General features: G+C 32.6%; 1 protein-coding gene across 1 annotated transcript in view; it reads right to left on the bottom strand.

Moving 5' to 3' along the window:
* LOC124366817 (titin) overlaps nucleotides 1-17,160 on the bottom strand; it is a 40,335-nt gene that overhangs the window by 20,054 nt on the left and 3,121 nt on the right. The window contains 1 exon segment of the mRNA XM_046823422.1: nucleotides 127-246. Within this exon segment, the coding sequence (XP_046679378.1) occupies nucleotides 127-246 (120 nt within the window).

The raw sequence follows: 17,160 nt of genomic DNA, 5'->3' as shown, positions 1-17,160 counted from the left end.
GCTCCCACCTGATGGTGACGACATCAGGCTCAGCGGAGTGTTGGTCGCTGGGTACCAACTGCGGCTTACCGGGCGGCGACGGTCTGTCTGGCAGAAACACATTGGTATTAGTAATTATACATGCACCTGTGATCCTGGAGCCGCCATCGTAGAGAGGAGGCTCCCACCTGATGGTGACGACATCAGGCTCAGCGGAGTGTTGGTCGCTGGGCACCAACTGCGGATTACCGGGCGGCGACGGTCTGTCTGGCAGAAACACATTGGTATTAGTAATATACATGCACCTGTGATCCTGGAGCCGCCATCGTAGAGGAGGCTCCCACCTGATGGTGACGACATCAGGCTCAGCGGAATGTAGGTCGCTGGGCACAAGTACTTTTCATATAAGTAACCATTTACGCACCTTGAGAAATAAAGAGGGCTCAACAAACTTTTTTTTTTAATATTCACTATTGTTCTCTTCTCTTATGTGACATGATAAACTCAATAACATTAATTTCACATATTTTGGTTTTATAAGAATATTAGAATTATTATTACGTGTAATAATGCGTTGAAACATATATTTAACAAGTTTCATTTTGTAATAATAAAAAAACTTGCATTCATAAAAACGTTGTCTCAAAAATACTGTATTAGGAGACTATAAAATTAGGTTCTATCTGCAGATCCTTAAAAAAGGATGGCTTAACTTATTGGGAAAAGACGTGTGACTCTTGACGTTACTTTGTATAAAATAATTTACTAATCTGACGTATTTTTTATTTTTAATGTGGCCAAAGGTTATATTTTTAGTAAAAAAGTACGATCTAAGTTGCATTTTTATAATCACATGTATGATTAAAATATATGATTTTCATTCTTTTAAGGCTTTAAAAATTTAAATTTGTCAGCAGGTAAACCGCGGTAGACGCGAATAATTGAAATTTTAAATCATGAAACGCTCATCGAAACAAAACACTGTATTATTCCGGTTGAAAGAGAAAACGTTTTAAATGTGAGTTTGATTTTAACAACTTTAATATTCAATATTTATATATTTATTTATTTCATTTTATGTCATATTGTTTATGCCATACAAATTGTATAATCTAGATAGTATAATACAAATTTGTGATAAGTAAAATACTGTTCTAAAGGCTACCAATTAAAATGATTCTATAATGTATATAGTCAATAAAATAAATAAACGCTTTTGGAAAATTTAAGAATAATGGAAAATCTCATATTAAGTAACATAAATAATATCTCAGTTATTGATTAAGGAACTCATCACAATTGTCTGAGCGTTAACGAAGCTTATCATTGAAGGGCTGGAAACTGTCATTTCTGTCAGTCTGTCTGTATGTATCAAAAACGAACTAACCTATAGACTTGAAATTATGCATGAAGGTTAACTATTGTATGAAGAACACTGTGTTGTGCACGTCACTCCAAGGGATTCGGCTGAGCGTTAGAAAATATTTTGATACTTGTCTTATGGGTAATCATAATGGCAAAGAAAAATTGCAGAATAAATGAATTTGTAAGCAAATTCAATAAGAGATTTTAACATAGCCTGAATATCGCAACACATGCATCATTTTATGGTATGTACTCTTGTACACCCAATAGAATGAACAAAAAGTGTGTGTATCATGTGGCAGGATATCTTGAGAAAGATTTCATCTGTCGGCTTGAAATTTTGCATGAAACTTTACTTCTATAATAATAATAAGAATGGTGTATATCCAACAATGGAATTTGGCTGAACGTCTTTAAAGCCTATCAGCGAGTGGGTTGCCCAAATTGTATGTCTCTTTATGCTGGGAGTTGTAAACAATTCTTGTCTGTATGATTGTCTCGTTTTATCTGCCAGTAACGAAATTAGGTATAGACTTCTGCATTGAATCTCAGTGTGGCGTACTGCTACCTTTTAATAAATTTGGCGTAGATGTTAAAGCCTAACAAAACTAAATTATATTGCCGTAGACAAACAGCTGCAGTCCTGAAACAATCTATTCTAAACTTTTAAACAGCAATACTTTGTTATACAGAATAAAATAAGAGAAATCACTAAAAAAAAGTAGTAAAAGCATCCTTTTACTTCATCAATCGTCTATGGACTTTCCAGGTTTAACAAATTTAATCTCCAACTGTCCTGTCACTATTTAGTTTTTTTGTGCCTCCTAAAATCTTTATCTACTCATTTTCCCCCTGTTTGCTCTCATGCGATTAACAATATTCTATTGTGTCCTTTAACAGCAATATGAAGATTTGATAGTATGATGTACAAATATTAACAAGACATAAATGCAAAGACTAACAAAAATTCTACAAAGAATTCTAGATTTAGGATGAAGTATATATTAATAGATATTCTTAACTATTTTAATATATTTAGAAAAACTCAAAATTTGTTTTACACCTTATTTAGTTTTGTTAGTACATGTATTACTTTATTCACAACTTTTATGTTTTTTTCCTTCGTATACACGTATCAATACAAGTTCGATTGCATAGCTTTACATTTTATTTTTCAGTTCGCAGATTTTTGTCTGGCACTGTATTTTATTTTAAACTACTATCACTTCAAACAAATGAAATGTTGGTTAAATAGCCAGCTCTAATGTGGTAAATATCTGTTTTTACTGCTCCACAGTTTTAAAACAGCGCTCTAACATTTTCTAATAAGCCGGGATTATAACGATGCTGTATAGAGAGAAAGCAATAAAGATCCCATTGTTATGGTTTCATAAATAGCCTTGCGAGAGCTTGCCAGACTACAAATATACAACCTCTTTCTGTGTGCTTTCAAAACTCGGCGATGTCAGAGTGATTGAATGTTCTTAGCTTCAATGACCGTGACTTTCAGGTTCATACCACTCCCCTACTAGGTTTAAACATTTTCCCTCGCTTAAACCCTTTATTTTGTTATTTGAGTAAAATCTGTTTGCTTTCTACTAAGTTAAGTATACTTATTAGTTAAATGACTCGTATGTTTAGTGTAACTGTAAATAACTTAACATGTACAAAACCTTACAATTTGAAAAAATGCTTTACATAATTTTACCATGTACGGTTTACTTTGTTTATGTTATGTTTTCGTCATACAATTCATTTGTTTCTCATTAACTTATGAGTCATTTTCCTGTTAATGGCAAAAATATTACTGTGATTGAGAATGTTCTTTCGTTCAAAGCAAAATAATTTTATACCAAACAATTTAAATTATGATTAATATGTTAAAAAATGTTTTACGTAATTTTAATTTTATAATGGTCAATACCCTTGTAACTATATATTATGTGCCCAGTTTACAATGTGTATTTTCAGGAGGTCTCAGTGGGCTTTGGTGGGGGGGGGGGTGATTGGAAGCACAAAAACGCCCACCACATTATTTTCTGCTGAAGGATTCGGGAAAAAACTAATAATGACTCTATCGCCCGGTAAATGGACAACAATATTTTTGACCATCAGCCTACAATCCTCTGCATACATACGTAGAGAGGATGAGAGAACTAAGAAAGCAGTTGAACAATAATATTGTATTAGTAACCATACATTATATTCCATACATTAACAATGTAACAAATCTCAGTAAGGTTCCTCTCAGGAGTGCATTAGAAAGCTTGAAGCAATGCTTGAAACGGTCCAGAGATGGCCGAAGCCGGCCTTAGTGGAATATATATGTGCTACTACAATGGAGTAGCATTTTCTCATATATCGCAATATTTCTGTACTCTGTCCGGAGGGCATGACCTATGGAGGAATATGGACCCTCTTCGACTCTTCCCTGACCATGATCTCAATGTGTATTGATAAACATTATTATCTCTTAGTACATTTATTAGAATATACCTTATTAAATATTTAATTTATATTTAAAAAATCAAGCAAATGAGTTCAATTACGATGTATTTATGAAATGATAAAAACTGTTTAAAACTGTATTAAAACCTTCAGTGCTAACGCCTCAAGCTCCTTGACACTGACTAGAAACACAATACTGTGGCAATGTAGTTATAGTTAACAATATAGTTAACAACATAGTATAGTATAGTTAGCATTCTATCGCTGTATAACACCACCTAGTATAGTTAATTAACAATCGCTGTATAACAACACACAGTACAGTTAGTTAGCAATCGATAAATAACAACATATAGTACAGTTAGCATTATATCAATGTATAACACCACCTAGTATAGTTAATTAACAATCGCTGTATAGCAACACACAGTACAGTTAGTTAGCAATCGGTAAATAACAACATATAGTATAGTTAGCATTCTATCACTGTATAAAACCACCTAGTATAGTTAATTAACAATCGCTGTATAGCAACACACAGTACAGTTAGTTAGCAATCGGTAAAAAACAACATATAGTATAGTTAGCATTCTATCACTGTATAAAACCACCTAGTATAGTTAATTAACAATCGCTGTATAGCAACACACAGTACAGTTAGTTAGCAATCGGTAAATAACAACATATAGTATAGTTAGCATTCTATCACTGTATAAAACCACCTAGTATAGTTAATTAACAATCGCTGTATAGCAACACACAGTACAGTTAGTTAGCAATCGGTAAAAAACAACATATAGTATAGTTAGCATTCTATCACTGTATAAAACCACCTAGTATAGTTAATTAACAATCGCTGTATAGCAACACACAGTACAGTTAGTTAGCAATCGGTAAAAAACAACATATAGTATAGTTAGCATTCTATCACTGTATAAAACCACCTAGTATAGTTAATTAACAATCGCTGTATAGCAACACACAGTACAGTTAGTTAGCAATCGGTAAAAAACAACATATAGTATAGTTAGCATTCTATCACTGTATAAAACCACCTAGTATAGTTAATTAACAATCGCTGTATAGCAACACACAGTACAGTTAGTTAGCAATCGGTAAATAACAACATATAGTATAGTTAGCATTCTATCACTGTATAACACCACCTAGTATAGTTAATTAACAATCGCTGTATAACAACACACAGTACAGTTAGTTAGCAATCGGTAAATAACAACATATAGTATAGTTAGCATTCTATCGCTGTATAACACCACCTAGTATAGTTAATTAACAATCGCTGTATAACAACACACAGTACAGTTAGTTAGCAATCGATAAATAACAACATATAGTACAGTTAGCATTATATCGATGTATAACACCACCTAGTATAGTTAATTAACAATCGCTGTATAGCAACACACAGTACAGTTAGTTAGCAATCGGTAAATAACAACATATAGTATAGTTAGCATTCTATCACTGTATAAAACCACCTAGTATAGTTAATTAACAATCGCTGTATAGCAACACACAGTACAGTTAGTTAGCAATCGGTAAATAAACAACATATAGTATAGTTAGCATTCTATCACTGTATAACACCACCTAGTATAGTTAATTAACAATCGCTGTATAGCAACACACAGTACAGTTAGTTAGCAATCGGTAAATAACAACATATAGTATAGTTAGCATTCTATCGCTGTATAACACCACCTAGTATAGTTAATTAACAATCGCTGTATAACAACACGCAGTATAGTTAGTTAGCAATCGGTAAATAACAACATATAGTATAGTTAGCATTCTATCGCTGTATAACACCACCTAGTATAGTTAATTAACAATCGCTGTATAACAACACGCAGTACAGTTAGTTAGCAATCGGTAAATAACAACATATAGTATAGTTAGCATTCTATCGCTGTATAACACCACCTAGTATAGTTAATTAACAATCGCTGTATAACAACACGCAGTATAGTTAGTTAGCCAATGTGTAAATAACAGCATATAGTATAGTTAACATTCTATCGCTGTATAACACCACCTAGTATAGTTAATTAACAATCGCTGTATAACAACACACAGTACAGTTAGTTAGCAATCGGTAAATAACAGCATATAGTATAGTTAACATTCTATCGCTGTATAACACCACCTAGTATAGTTAATTAACAATCGCTGTATAACAACACGCAGTACAGTTAGTTAGCAATCGGTAAATAACAACATATAGTATAGTTAGCATTCTATCGCTGTATAACACCACCTAGTATAGTTAATTAACAATCGCTGTATAACAACACGCAGTATAGTTAGTTACCAATGTGTAAATAACAGCATATAGTATAGTTAACATTCTATCGCTGTATAACACCACCTAGTATAGTTAATTAACAATCGCTGTTTAACAACACGCAGTATAGTTAGTTAGCACTCGATAAATAACAACATATAGTACAGTTAGCATTCTATCGATGTATAACACCACCTAGTATAGTTAATTAACAATCGCTGTATAGCAACACACAGTACAGTTAGTTAGCAATCGGTAAATAACAACATATAGTATAGTTAGCATTTTATCACTGTATAAAACCACCTAGTATAGTTAATTAACAATCGCTGTATAGCAACACACAGTACAGTTAGTTAGCAATCGGTAAAAAACAACATATAGTATAGTTAGCATTCTATCACTGTATAACACCACATAGTATAGTTAATTAACAATCGCTGTATAGCAACACACAGTACAGTTAGTTAGCAATCGGTAAATAACAACATATAGTATAGTTAGCATTCTATCGCTGTATAACACCACCTAGTATAGTTAATTAACAATCGCTGTATAACAACACGCAGTACAGTTAGTTAGCAATCGGTAAATAACAACATATAGTATAGTTAGCATTCTATCGCTGTATAACACCACCTAGTATAGTTAATTAACAATCGCTGTATAACAACACGCAGTACAGTTAGTTAGCAATCGGTAAATAACAACATATAGTATAGTTAGCATTCTATCGCTGTATAACACCACCTAGTATAGTTAATTAACAATCGCTGTATAACAACACGCAGTATAGTTAGTTAGCAATCGGTAAATAACAACATATAGTATAGTTAGCATTCTATCGCTGTATAACACCACCTAGTATAGTTAATTAACAATCGCTGTATAACAACACACAGTACAGTTAGTTAGCAATCGGTAAATAACAACATATAGTATAGTTAGCATTCTATCACTGTATAAAACCACCTAGTATAGTTAATTAACAATCGCTGTATAACAACACACAGTACAGTTAGTTAGCAATCGGTAAATAACAACATATAGTATAGTTAGCATTCTATCGCTGTATAACACCACCTAGTATAGTTAATTAACAATCGCTGTATAACAACACACAGTACAGTTAGTTAGCAATCGGTAAATAACAACATATAGTATAGTTAGCATTCTATCGCTGTATAACACCACCTAGTATAGTTAATTAACAATCGCTGTATAACAACACGCAGTACAGTTAGTTAGCAATCGGTAAATAACAACATATAGTATAGTTAGCATTCTATCGCTGTATAACACCACCTAGTATAGTTAATTAACAATCGCTGTATAACAACACGCAGTATAGTTAGTTAGCAATCGGTAAATAACAACATATAGTATAGTTATCATTCTATATCGCTGTATAACACCTAGTATAGTATAGTTAATTAACAATCGCTGTATAACAACACGCAGTATAGTTAGTTAGCAATCGGTAAATAACAACATATAGTATAGTTAGCATTCTATCGCTGTATAACACCACCTAGTATAGTTAATTAACAATCGCTGTATAACAACACGCAGTATAGTTAGTTAGCAATCGGTAAATAACAACATATAGTATAGTTAGCATTCTATCGCTGTATAACACCACCTAGTATAGTTAATTAACAATCGCTGTATAACAACACGCAGTATAGTTAGTTAGCAATCGGTAAATAACAACATATAGTATAGTTAACATTCTATCGCTGTATAACACCACCACCTAGTATAGTTAATTAACAATCGCTGTATAACAACACGCAGTACAGTTAGTTAGCAATCGGTAAATAACAACATATAGTATAGTTAGCATTCTATCGCTGTATAACACCACCTAGTATAGTTAATTAACAATCGCTGTATAACAACACGCAGTACAGTTAGTTAGCAATCGGTAAATAACAACATATAGTATAGTTAGCATTCTATCGCTGTATAACACCACCTAGTATAGTTAATTAACAATCGCTGTATAACAACACGCAGTACAGTTAGTTAGCAATCGGTAAATAACAACATATAGTATAGTTAGCATTCTATCGCTGTATAACACCACCTAGTATAGTTAATTAACAATCGCTGTATAACAACACACAGTACAGTTAGTTAGCAATCGGTAAATAACAACATATAGTATAGTTAGCATTCTATCACTGTATAAAACCACCTAGTATAGTTAATTAACAATCGCTGTATAACAACACACAGTACAGTTAGTTAGCAATCGGTAAATAACAACATATAGTATAGTTAGCATTCTATCGCTGTTAACACCACCTAGTATAGTTAATTAACAATCGCTGTATAACAACACACAGTATAGTTAGTTAGCAATCTGTAAATAACAACATATAGTATAGTTAGCATTCTATCGCTGTATAACACCACCTAGTATAGTTAAGTAACAATCGCTGTATAACAACACGCAGTATAGTTAGATAGCAATCGGTAAATAACAACATATAGTATAGTTAGCATTCTATCGCTGTATAACACCACCTAGTATAGTTAATTAACAATCGCTTTATAACAACACACAGTACAGTTAGTTAGCAATCGGTAAAAAACAACATATAGTATAGTTAGCATTCTATCACTGTATAACGCCACCTAGTATAGTTAATTAACAATCGCTGTATAACAACACGCAGTATAGTTAGTTAGCAATCGGTAAATAACAACATATAGTATAGTTATCCTTATATCACTGTATAACACCACCTAGTATAGTTAATTAACAATCGCTGTATAACATCACGCAGTATAGTTAGTTAGCAATCGGTAAATAACAACATATAATACAGTTAGCACTCTATCGCTGTAGTACAACATAAAGGTATAGTATAGTTGATTGACTATCGCTTTGTAACAACACGTAAAATTAGTTGACTGCCGTTGTGTAACAACACATAGTGTAGATAGTCAACAATCGCTTTCTAACAACATATAGTATAGTTAGTTAACAATCCTGTATAACAATATACATGCACGATAGTTGATTGCCTATTATTAAAACAACATATATTATAGTTCGTAGTTAGTTAACTATCACTATATAACAAACCTCCTGAATGATTTAACAGGATACACTAATGACGTGATTATACTCATTTTCTTGATGGAGTTACGTTGTTATTACACTGTTGCAATACATTACAAAAATGTTTAACAGTAGTTTGTGTATACTATAGTACCAGGTACAGGCAGGTAGAATGGGTTGCGTACTGTTATGGGGCACGGTTCCCCGCACAGAGTATAGTTATACCCTATAGTATTCAGCTCCCTACCGATAATCGCCTACTCGGTATTTCTATATTAATTCGGGTCAGTGAGAACCAATCAGAATAATATTTCAACTATAATAAGGTTACATCTAAAATATAATAAGACCTAACAACGCATACAACGCACATATGCTTGTGTACTACATCTTCGGAATCTGACGTAAATATAGATTAAACCGTTATAAAAATATAAAATCACGAGTCTATAATAGTGGAAACCAGTGTTAAACTTGACTCAAGCCATAAAACGATATCAAATGTGTCTTATAATTCAATTGAATCACCTCCCCGAGCTCTGAAATGTTAATCTGCGTGTAATGTTCTCTACTTGGCCATGCCAGGAATCTGTAGACCTAGCACATAAATGGTCATCTGTCCTGAAGAGATAACTAGATCTTTCCACCGATAGACCGAAGTTCACTATTAGTAGAATTATACATTTAAAGTCTAACCTACAAAAAAGACTTAACTACTCTAATAAGAAATTTGTAAAGTAGGTCCTGGATTAAGACGAAGACAACTAATAATGAATCAATGGTTTTTGTAGGTAGTGAAATTAGTACAGCGTGTTTTTAGGAGGTTTTAAAAACTTTAAAGTGCCCCGAAACATTACATTGCCAATATCATGGCTATCACGAAACACTTCCACAGCAAAGAAATGGTCTTAAACAGAACTGAATTTCTGTGACCACCTGAAAATGAATATTTACGTCATATATTTCCGTATTGTTTAGTGGGATATTTAAAATAATGTTTTATACTACAAATTACCTGTCTAGTCATGTATTAGGACTGTATATGAGAATTACAATACATTTTTATTCATAAGATAAGAAAAACTACTACAAGTTTATCAAATCCCATTGTAAAATTAAAATAATACTAATGTTTGTGTTATTACAAATCTCATTTATTGGATTAAAGCTGTTTAATTGTATAAAATAATATGATAAATTTTGTTTTTGGGTGCTTATTTAATAGAGACAGACATAAGGAGAACTTTAATGCGATTTACTATTATTGTCATCTAAAAATGTTAGGTTTTTAGATTTTTAGTATTCTTTAAGTTTGAAAATTGGAATATCACTGGCTACACTTTTCTTAAAAGAATAGCTATGCAATTGGAAAATATTTAATATACCTTCTCATATATTAGGGTGTAAGAAAACAATCAATAATTAGTATTTTTCTTAATTCAGACTTTTATCACTCTCTATGATGAGGTTAAAGATAACCAACTTTTACCCTGCGAAGATATTCATTGTAATGAGGCCTTTAAATTATGTCTCACAACTCATTTGTTCAATTGTTTCCTGAGCATTCTCCTACATTAAATCTGTCATGTTCCAGAGAATAGACTTGTATATCCAAATGGGAATGCTAGTTGGGAATCTAGTTAATTTAAGCATAGATAGCGCTACTGTAATAAATCACTTCTTTAGAGCTTTCATCCATTTTAATCTAGTAGTATTTCCCTAAATTTTATGATTTCAATAATTTTTCTTACTTTTTTCAAAATTTACTGAATATAACATGTTTAATAGTTTTCTGTTTTTAGATATATTTATAATAGCTGTTTCAATCGTTTGTATACTATATCGTCTACAACCACAACGGTTCAAGTGGCAACACATTTTAGCATTGGATGTAATATTTTCTAATAGACTGATATATACTTATATCAGTCTATATATATATATATATATATATATATATATATATATATATATATATATATATATATATGATAATATATGATTATGTACTTCACTGTACATAATCGAATACTTGGCTTACAACTTTCAGGGAGCGGAGAAGGAAGACCGTATGCCAATTTTATCTCATGTATTATTCCATTGAATTGAAATATATCTGTGTCTAACAAATATTATTTCAAACCTAAACGTATTATATGGGCACTAACATCTTTATTTCTAAAAGTAGATCATTATCACAGATATTTCTTACTCTGCTAGTAATCCAGTAATAGAAGAGTTTTATTTGCTACGATTAATTCGGCTTACTATTTCTTATCTTTGACATGTTGACTAATCCAACAATGAAAATTTAAGTTTATTACAATAATTACAAAAACATTAAATGTATTATATTTATTCTCAATTTTTATTTTATATAGTTGATCAGTTGACTAATACTGAAATATAATAATATTTTATTAACTTTTAATGTCCTCCAACAAAACTGTATTAACATTAAGTGCGTTAAAATTACAAGTTAAATAATTTGACACCTATTTTGAAAACACAATTAAAATTATAAATTGGACCTATTTTCTTTTAACTAATGTAATTAAGCAATTAATATTGTTGGATACTATTTATTTTTATGTTAAGGCTGCGCTCTACCACTCTGGTGAACGCTGATGCAAGGGTTTTGAATCTTCTTCATTGTAGGCTTATTTTTTTAGCTATTACAAACATTTTGATGTCATTTAACTAATTAAATACTTGTATACGTGCATTGGTTTTTGAAATTTCAATTTCGATTCAACTTAAGCTGCACATCAGGTGGAAAGTTTTTAAATAAAGGGTATTTTCAACGCTTCATAAAATAAAAACGTGAGTTTTTATTAAAGAATTGAATACAGACATTCGTAGATTGGAATATAGTAAGCGTAAAACTGCAAACGGTTTATTAAAAAGTTCTGAACTTAAGGTACAATAAGGCAGACATGAAAGGTCTGCAAGCGCTATACAACGCTCTGTCAGGTGGCACGCGTGGCGGCTACAGCCGGAAACTGTAGGCAACTCTCCCACCACTACCTGCTGGATATTTCCCCTCACCCGCTTTCGCTAGGTTATAACGTGTGGCCTTTCAGTCCGTACGTACCTTCAATTTTGTTGATTTATAATATCTATTCATACATTAATAACCAAGTTTCTATCTTGCACAAATGAAAAATTGTAGTCAATATTTTGTTTTTAAATAATAATGTACTATGAATAAGTATGTATAAAGTATGAACTACAATATTTTTATTTATTCGTTATCCGATAGGATAACAGGCCCCACTGAGCTCACGGGCGGCGGTGTAAAGGGACCGCGCTGCGCCGGGTCTTTCCAGCGGGCATGGACGAAACACTACTTATGCGCCACTGTGGCGCTCCCATTCTATGAATGATCGTGTCGTGTGGAAGCTCTCACATACATCTTCATATCACCGAAATAGTGTTTGCGAACTCTTTCCGTAACAATAAATTCGTAACGTGTAACACCTACCTCTACCTCCTGGGGAATAATAAATTATTGATTAATGTCAATATTTTCAAAATGTGAGTGACATACCTCATTATGAGGTATTTTGTTTAGTGCAATATTATAGTCTAACTATAATAATTTTATTTCACTTAATGTATGATTGCTTCATTTGATTGTTAAACAAATCTCATTACATGAGAAGCTATTACCCATTACAAAATAAAGGAATTAAAATTGTTGATAAAATTAAAATTATTTAAATTTTCTATGGGTTTCATTACAATTCCTGCCTTGCCCAGTTTTTCCACGTATTCCAGATCGGTAGACACTCTGACCTGACAATATCACTGGAATGATAACGTTTCTGTTCGTTTTCAAATATTTCAGTGGACCGAATTTAAATTAACAAAAATAAAATATATTTTACTAAAACGTTTTATTGCATAATAATAAAAGTATGTTGTACCAACGAGTAACGGTAGGAAAAGTACCGATACAGTTTCATACTGATTTAGCCGATCTCCGCGTTGTTACGAGCCGTACGCCACCGAACGCATTTTCTTTCGGCAAATAACTGAGATGCTCCGTAGTCTCGATACTGCGATCTGATTGAATCTCATGGCATCAGAGGCGTGCCGCTCCAATGGATTAGCTAATTTTTAGGCCACAGAAAACAAATCGTCCAAATCTCAAAAAATTCTCTGAACCGATTCAGCTGAGCTATGGTGTCTCTCAGGGATCAATACTCAGTCCGATTCTTTTCCTCATCTATGTCAATGACATGGAGTCATCACTACTGCATGGAAGACTTGTGCAGTACGCTGATGACACGATACTTTGTTTCACCAACAAATCAAAAACTATTCTGGAACAGCAAATCTTTCTTTACACCAACAATTGTGTCCAACACTTCAACAGCCTCGACCTCAAAGCGAATTCTTCAAAATCAAATTTCTTGACTTTCGCGTTGCGATCAGGAAACTCCAATGACGGGCCAGCCGTTTTATTGGATGACTCTTTCCTGGAGGAAGTCGACTGTTCAAAATTCCTCGGAATATTCCTGAATCGGGGATTGACTTGGAATTATCACATTGATCATGTTTGCTCCAAACTGGCCTCGGGCATCTATGTGTTGAGGTCTTTAGCCAAATACTGCCCTATTCAGATACTGATGACGGCTTATTATGGCTTGATCTACCCCCACCTCACCTACGATTTGCTGCTGTGGGGAGCCAGCGCAAACTATCAATTTTTCAGAGCATTCAAATTGCAGAAGCAAGCGATAAATCAGAGAAACATGCAAGGAAGCTTTTAAAAAACTGCAACTGTTGACTCTGCCGTGTCTCTACATCCTAGAGACAATCTTTTTTTGTATGTCTAAATGTGCCATGACACGTGGCCGAGACATACATTCGTATGGGACAAGAGGCAGAGATACCTACCGAACTGGAAGTCACAGGACGGGGGTTTACGAACACTTGCCTTCGCAGGCAGGAGTTCGTTTTCTCAACAAGTTGCCAAATTCAATCAAAAATGCCCCAACACCCAAGTCGTTAAAAGCTCGTTTAAAACGCTTTTTAGCGTCTCAAGCATTTTATAGTGCTGACGAGTTTATGGCATTCGACTGGGTGACCGCGTAATTGGAACACTGACAGCCGGCGTTGGAAAATGGGAAAATTGGCATGAGTGAATGTGGTGTGACTGAAATTTCTGTATGTTTGATTGGTCTCAATGTGGAGTGATTGTTCCAAATTATAGAAAAATGACTATTGCTATACATTGTTTGTAGTGTTCTGGCAAAATAAAAATGATTTGATTTGATCTCTGGCCTGTGGTACATCGCAGTCTTAACAAATATAAAACATGTACTGTAATATAAGTGTCATATAATGTTATTCACATGTAATATTTGAAGGAAGCCACTCCCAGTCTGATTTTTTCTATAATATTTTACGTATCATGTTTTGCCTAAATTATACTACAATATTTTATATATGTTTAGGGATACCTTTCATGTGTATCTTTGTGTCCATTTACTGTCAGTATATAGGGGCAGACTAATGTGAATAAAGCATAGCATGTGAAAACACGACTTCTGCTCAAGCAATTGCAGCATAATGCAGTGGTAAATAATGAGCGGTTTAGTGCAACTGATGTGTTTGCTTTACATTACTGGCTATTAACTAATGATAGTGATGAAACAAATTCAGTTGGAGATTTCATCAATACCATCAGTTCTTGTCGGTTGTTTGCTTTAGCAATTTGAAAGTATGTTGTAATTTTGGTGAAACTATTCTACTATTATATTATCTGTGTCACACACCGAATCTTCACCCTTGCTAACTTAAATTGTGCACATTCTGGTTAGCTGTATATTTTTATGTATAGGTATAAGCATTTTTCAACATTTGAACGATAAACGATATAAATAAACATATTAACTGTGGTTGATATAATAGTTTCTTAACCGGTAAATATTATAAGTATGATTATTTATTACTCGTGTGCACACTTCTGCACAATTCACATGGTTACCTGACTTTCGGCTATTAAATTGACTTATTTTTACTTTTGGGAATGAAATTGACAAAAATAAAGACGTACGTTTTGTATTTTCAACTTAACTAGAAAGTTCTTTGGATTAGCGGATATTACGTGACTATCAGTTTAAAGAAAAAGATTAGTTATACAGGGTGTAAATTAAGTCCTGATATGCCTAGGGATTGAGATATCGATGTACAACCTTCGCCATACCTATCAAAATAATTTTTTTATTTTATGCTATTTTAAAGGTCTATTTAATACAAACACAATGACACTAAGAAAACAGCTCTAAGCCATTTCTAGTAAAAGTTAATGGCAAATAACGCAAAAAATAATAATCTTTAGAGATAATGCGAATGTCTTACGTATTTTAACCCTATGTTTGCGTGATATCTTTCAGTAAAACTTTGAGATGCACCAGTTATCCCTTTACATACTACTAATGTTTCTGGTGTACATAGTTTGGTTCAGGGGTAATTTACTCCCTGTATATTGAAGGAAGGTAGACTTAAAAATTGATAGGCCTACTACACATTTTATTATATATTTCATTAATATTATGTTATTAACTCCACATCACAGAGTAATCTTTGTATTTGTATCAAAAATAGGCAACTAAAACAATTTTTAAAAACATTTATTTGTCATACACGTGTTTTGGCATTAAGATAATACACGGAACACTGAGGATGGCTTAATATACGTATATGGCAAATAAATGTTTTTAAAAAGGGTTTAGTTGCCTATTCTTTATATGCATTGATATTGTATAATCACCCCACTTATAAAACTATCTTCAAGTAGTTTTATTTCATAATGGAAATGAAAAACCACCCATTCCGGTTTTTGTATTCAGTTTCTAAGAAATAAACTTACGTTAATATGGTAACCAATAATAAAAGTGACTTAAAGGTCATACCAATCTTTATGATAGTGGCTTCACAAAATACTGTTGTTTTTTATGCTTGTGAGCAGTATAGTAGAGAGCAACATTTTCATAAGAATGAATAGCCAAAAAATAACTTATATAACAGGTGAAGAAAAGGTTTTAAACACCTCTCTGATTGACCATAAGCAAATGCTTCTTTCATCACTTCATACCAAACTGGGGCGCTTAAAGAATTTATTAAGGTTATGTATGAAGAAGGAAGAGGCTTCAAGCATTCTTATTGGCCTTCCCCCTAAATTAAGTAAAGCCGAACTGAAAGAGAGAATTCCTACCAAGACGAACATCAGAAAAGTAATTTAGAGTTTCTAAATTTAAAATAGAACTTAAAAAAGGATCGATTTGCATGGAATAAAATTCTCAAAGTGGTTACAGGTTTTCCAGCCATTAAAAAAGATGAAACTGCTAAAAATCTTATACAAACCGTTCTTAAAACATTGTCATTTTAACTTTTTTCCCAAAACTCTTGGATTAGTAAGTTGAGTAAGGATAACGCTTCCACCAAGACATCAGCACTATTTAGACTTGATACCAAGGCCGATAGGATCCAGGAATGAGGGGGACTACTGTTGTATTTTAAAAAAAAGATGATTTGACACCACAAAAGAGAAAACATTGAAAAGGAGAGAAAATCCCCTAATTTTAATAATGTCATTTCAATCTGTCTTTCATATTGGTGAAATGTAAAAACAATTTCTATTAGTTTAATAGTTAATATTCTAAATACATAATTGTAAAAAATATAATTTTCTTATTTTACATCTTAATAAGAAAAACAAAAAATGTTCTTTCTATAACAAAAATAATACGTACTAGGGCATTTTTATTGGGAAAAATGGTATTTGTAGGCCTTTGAATTTTGTACACATTTAAACAGGTGATTGTAAGTGATTGTAAACCTATTACAGGTAGTTACACTTTACAAAATATGTTATGTAATGTCATAGATTTTCTTTGTCTAGGTTGGTTTTTGTTCGGATCTTATCCAAGTACAGTTAAATGTCATATTTTATTATATAATAAGAGTTTTAACTGAT

The sequence above is a fragment of the Homalodisca vitripennis genome, chromosome 1, assembly GCF_021130785.1.
Source record: "Homalodisca vitripennis isolate AUS2020 chromosome 1, UT_GWSS_2.1, whole genome shotgun sequence".
In the NCBI taxonomy this organism is placed as follows: domain Eukaryota; kingdom Metazoa; phylum Arthropoda; class Insecta; order Hemiptera; family Cicadellidae; genus Homalodisca; species Homalodisca vitripennis.
This window is presented reverse-complemented; position numbering and strand designations above follow the sequence as displayed.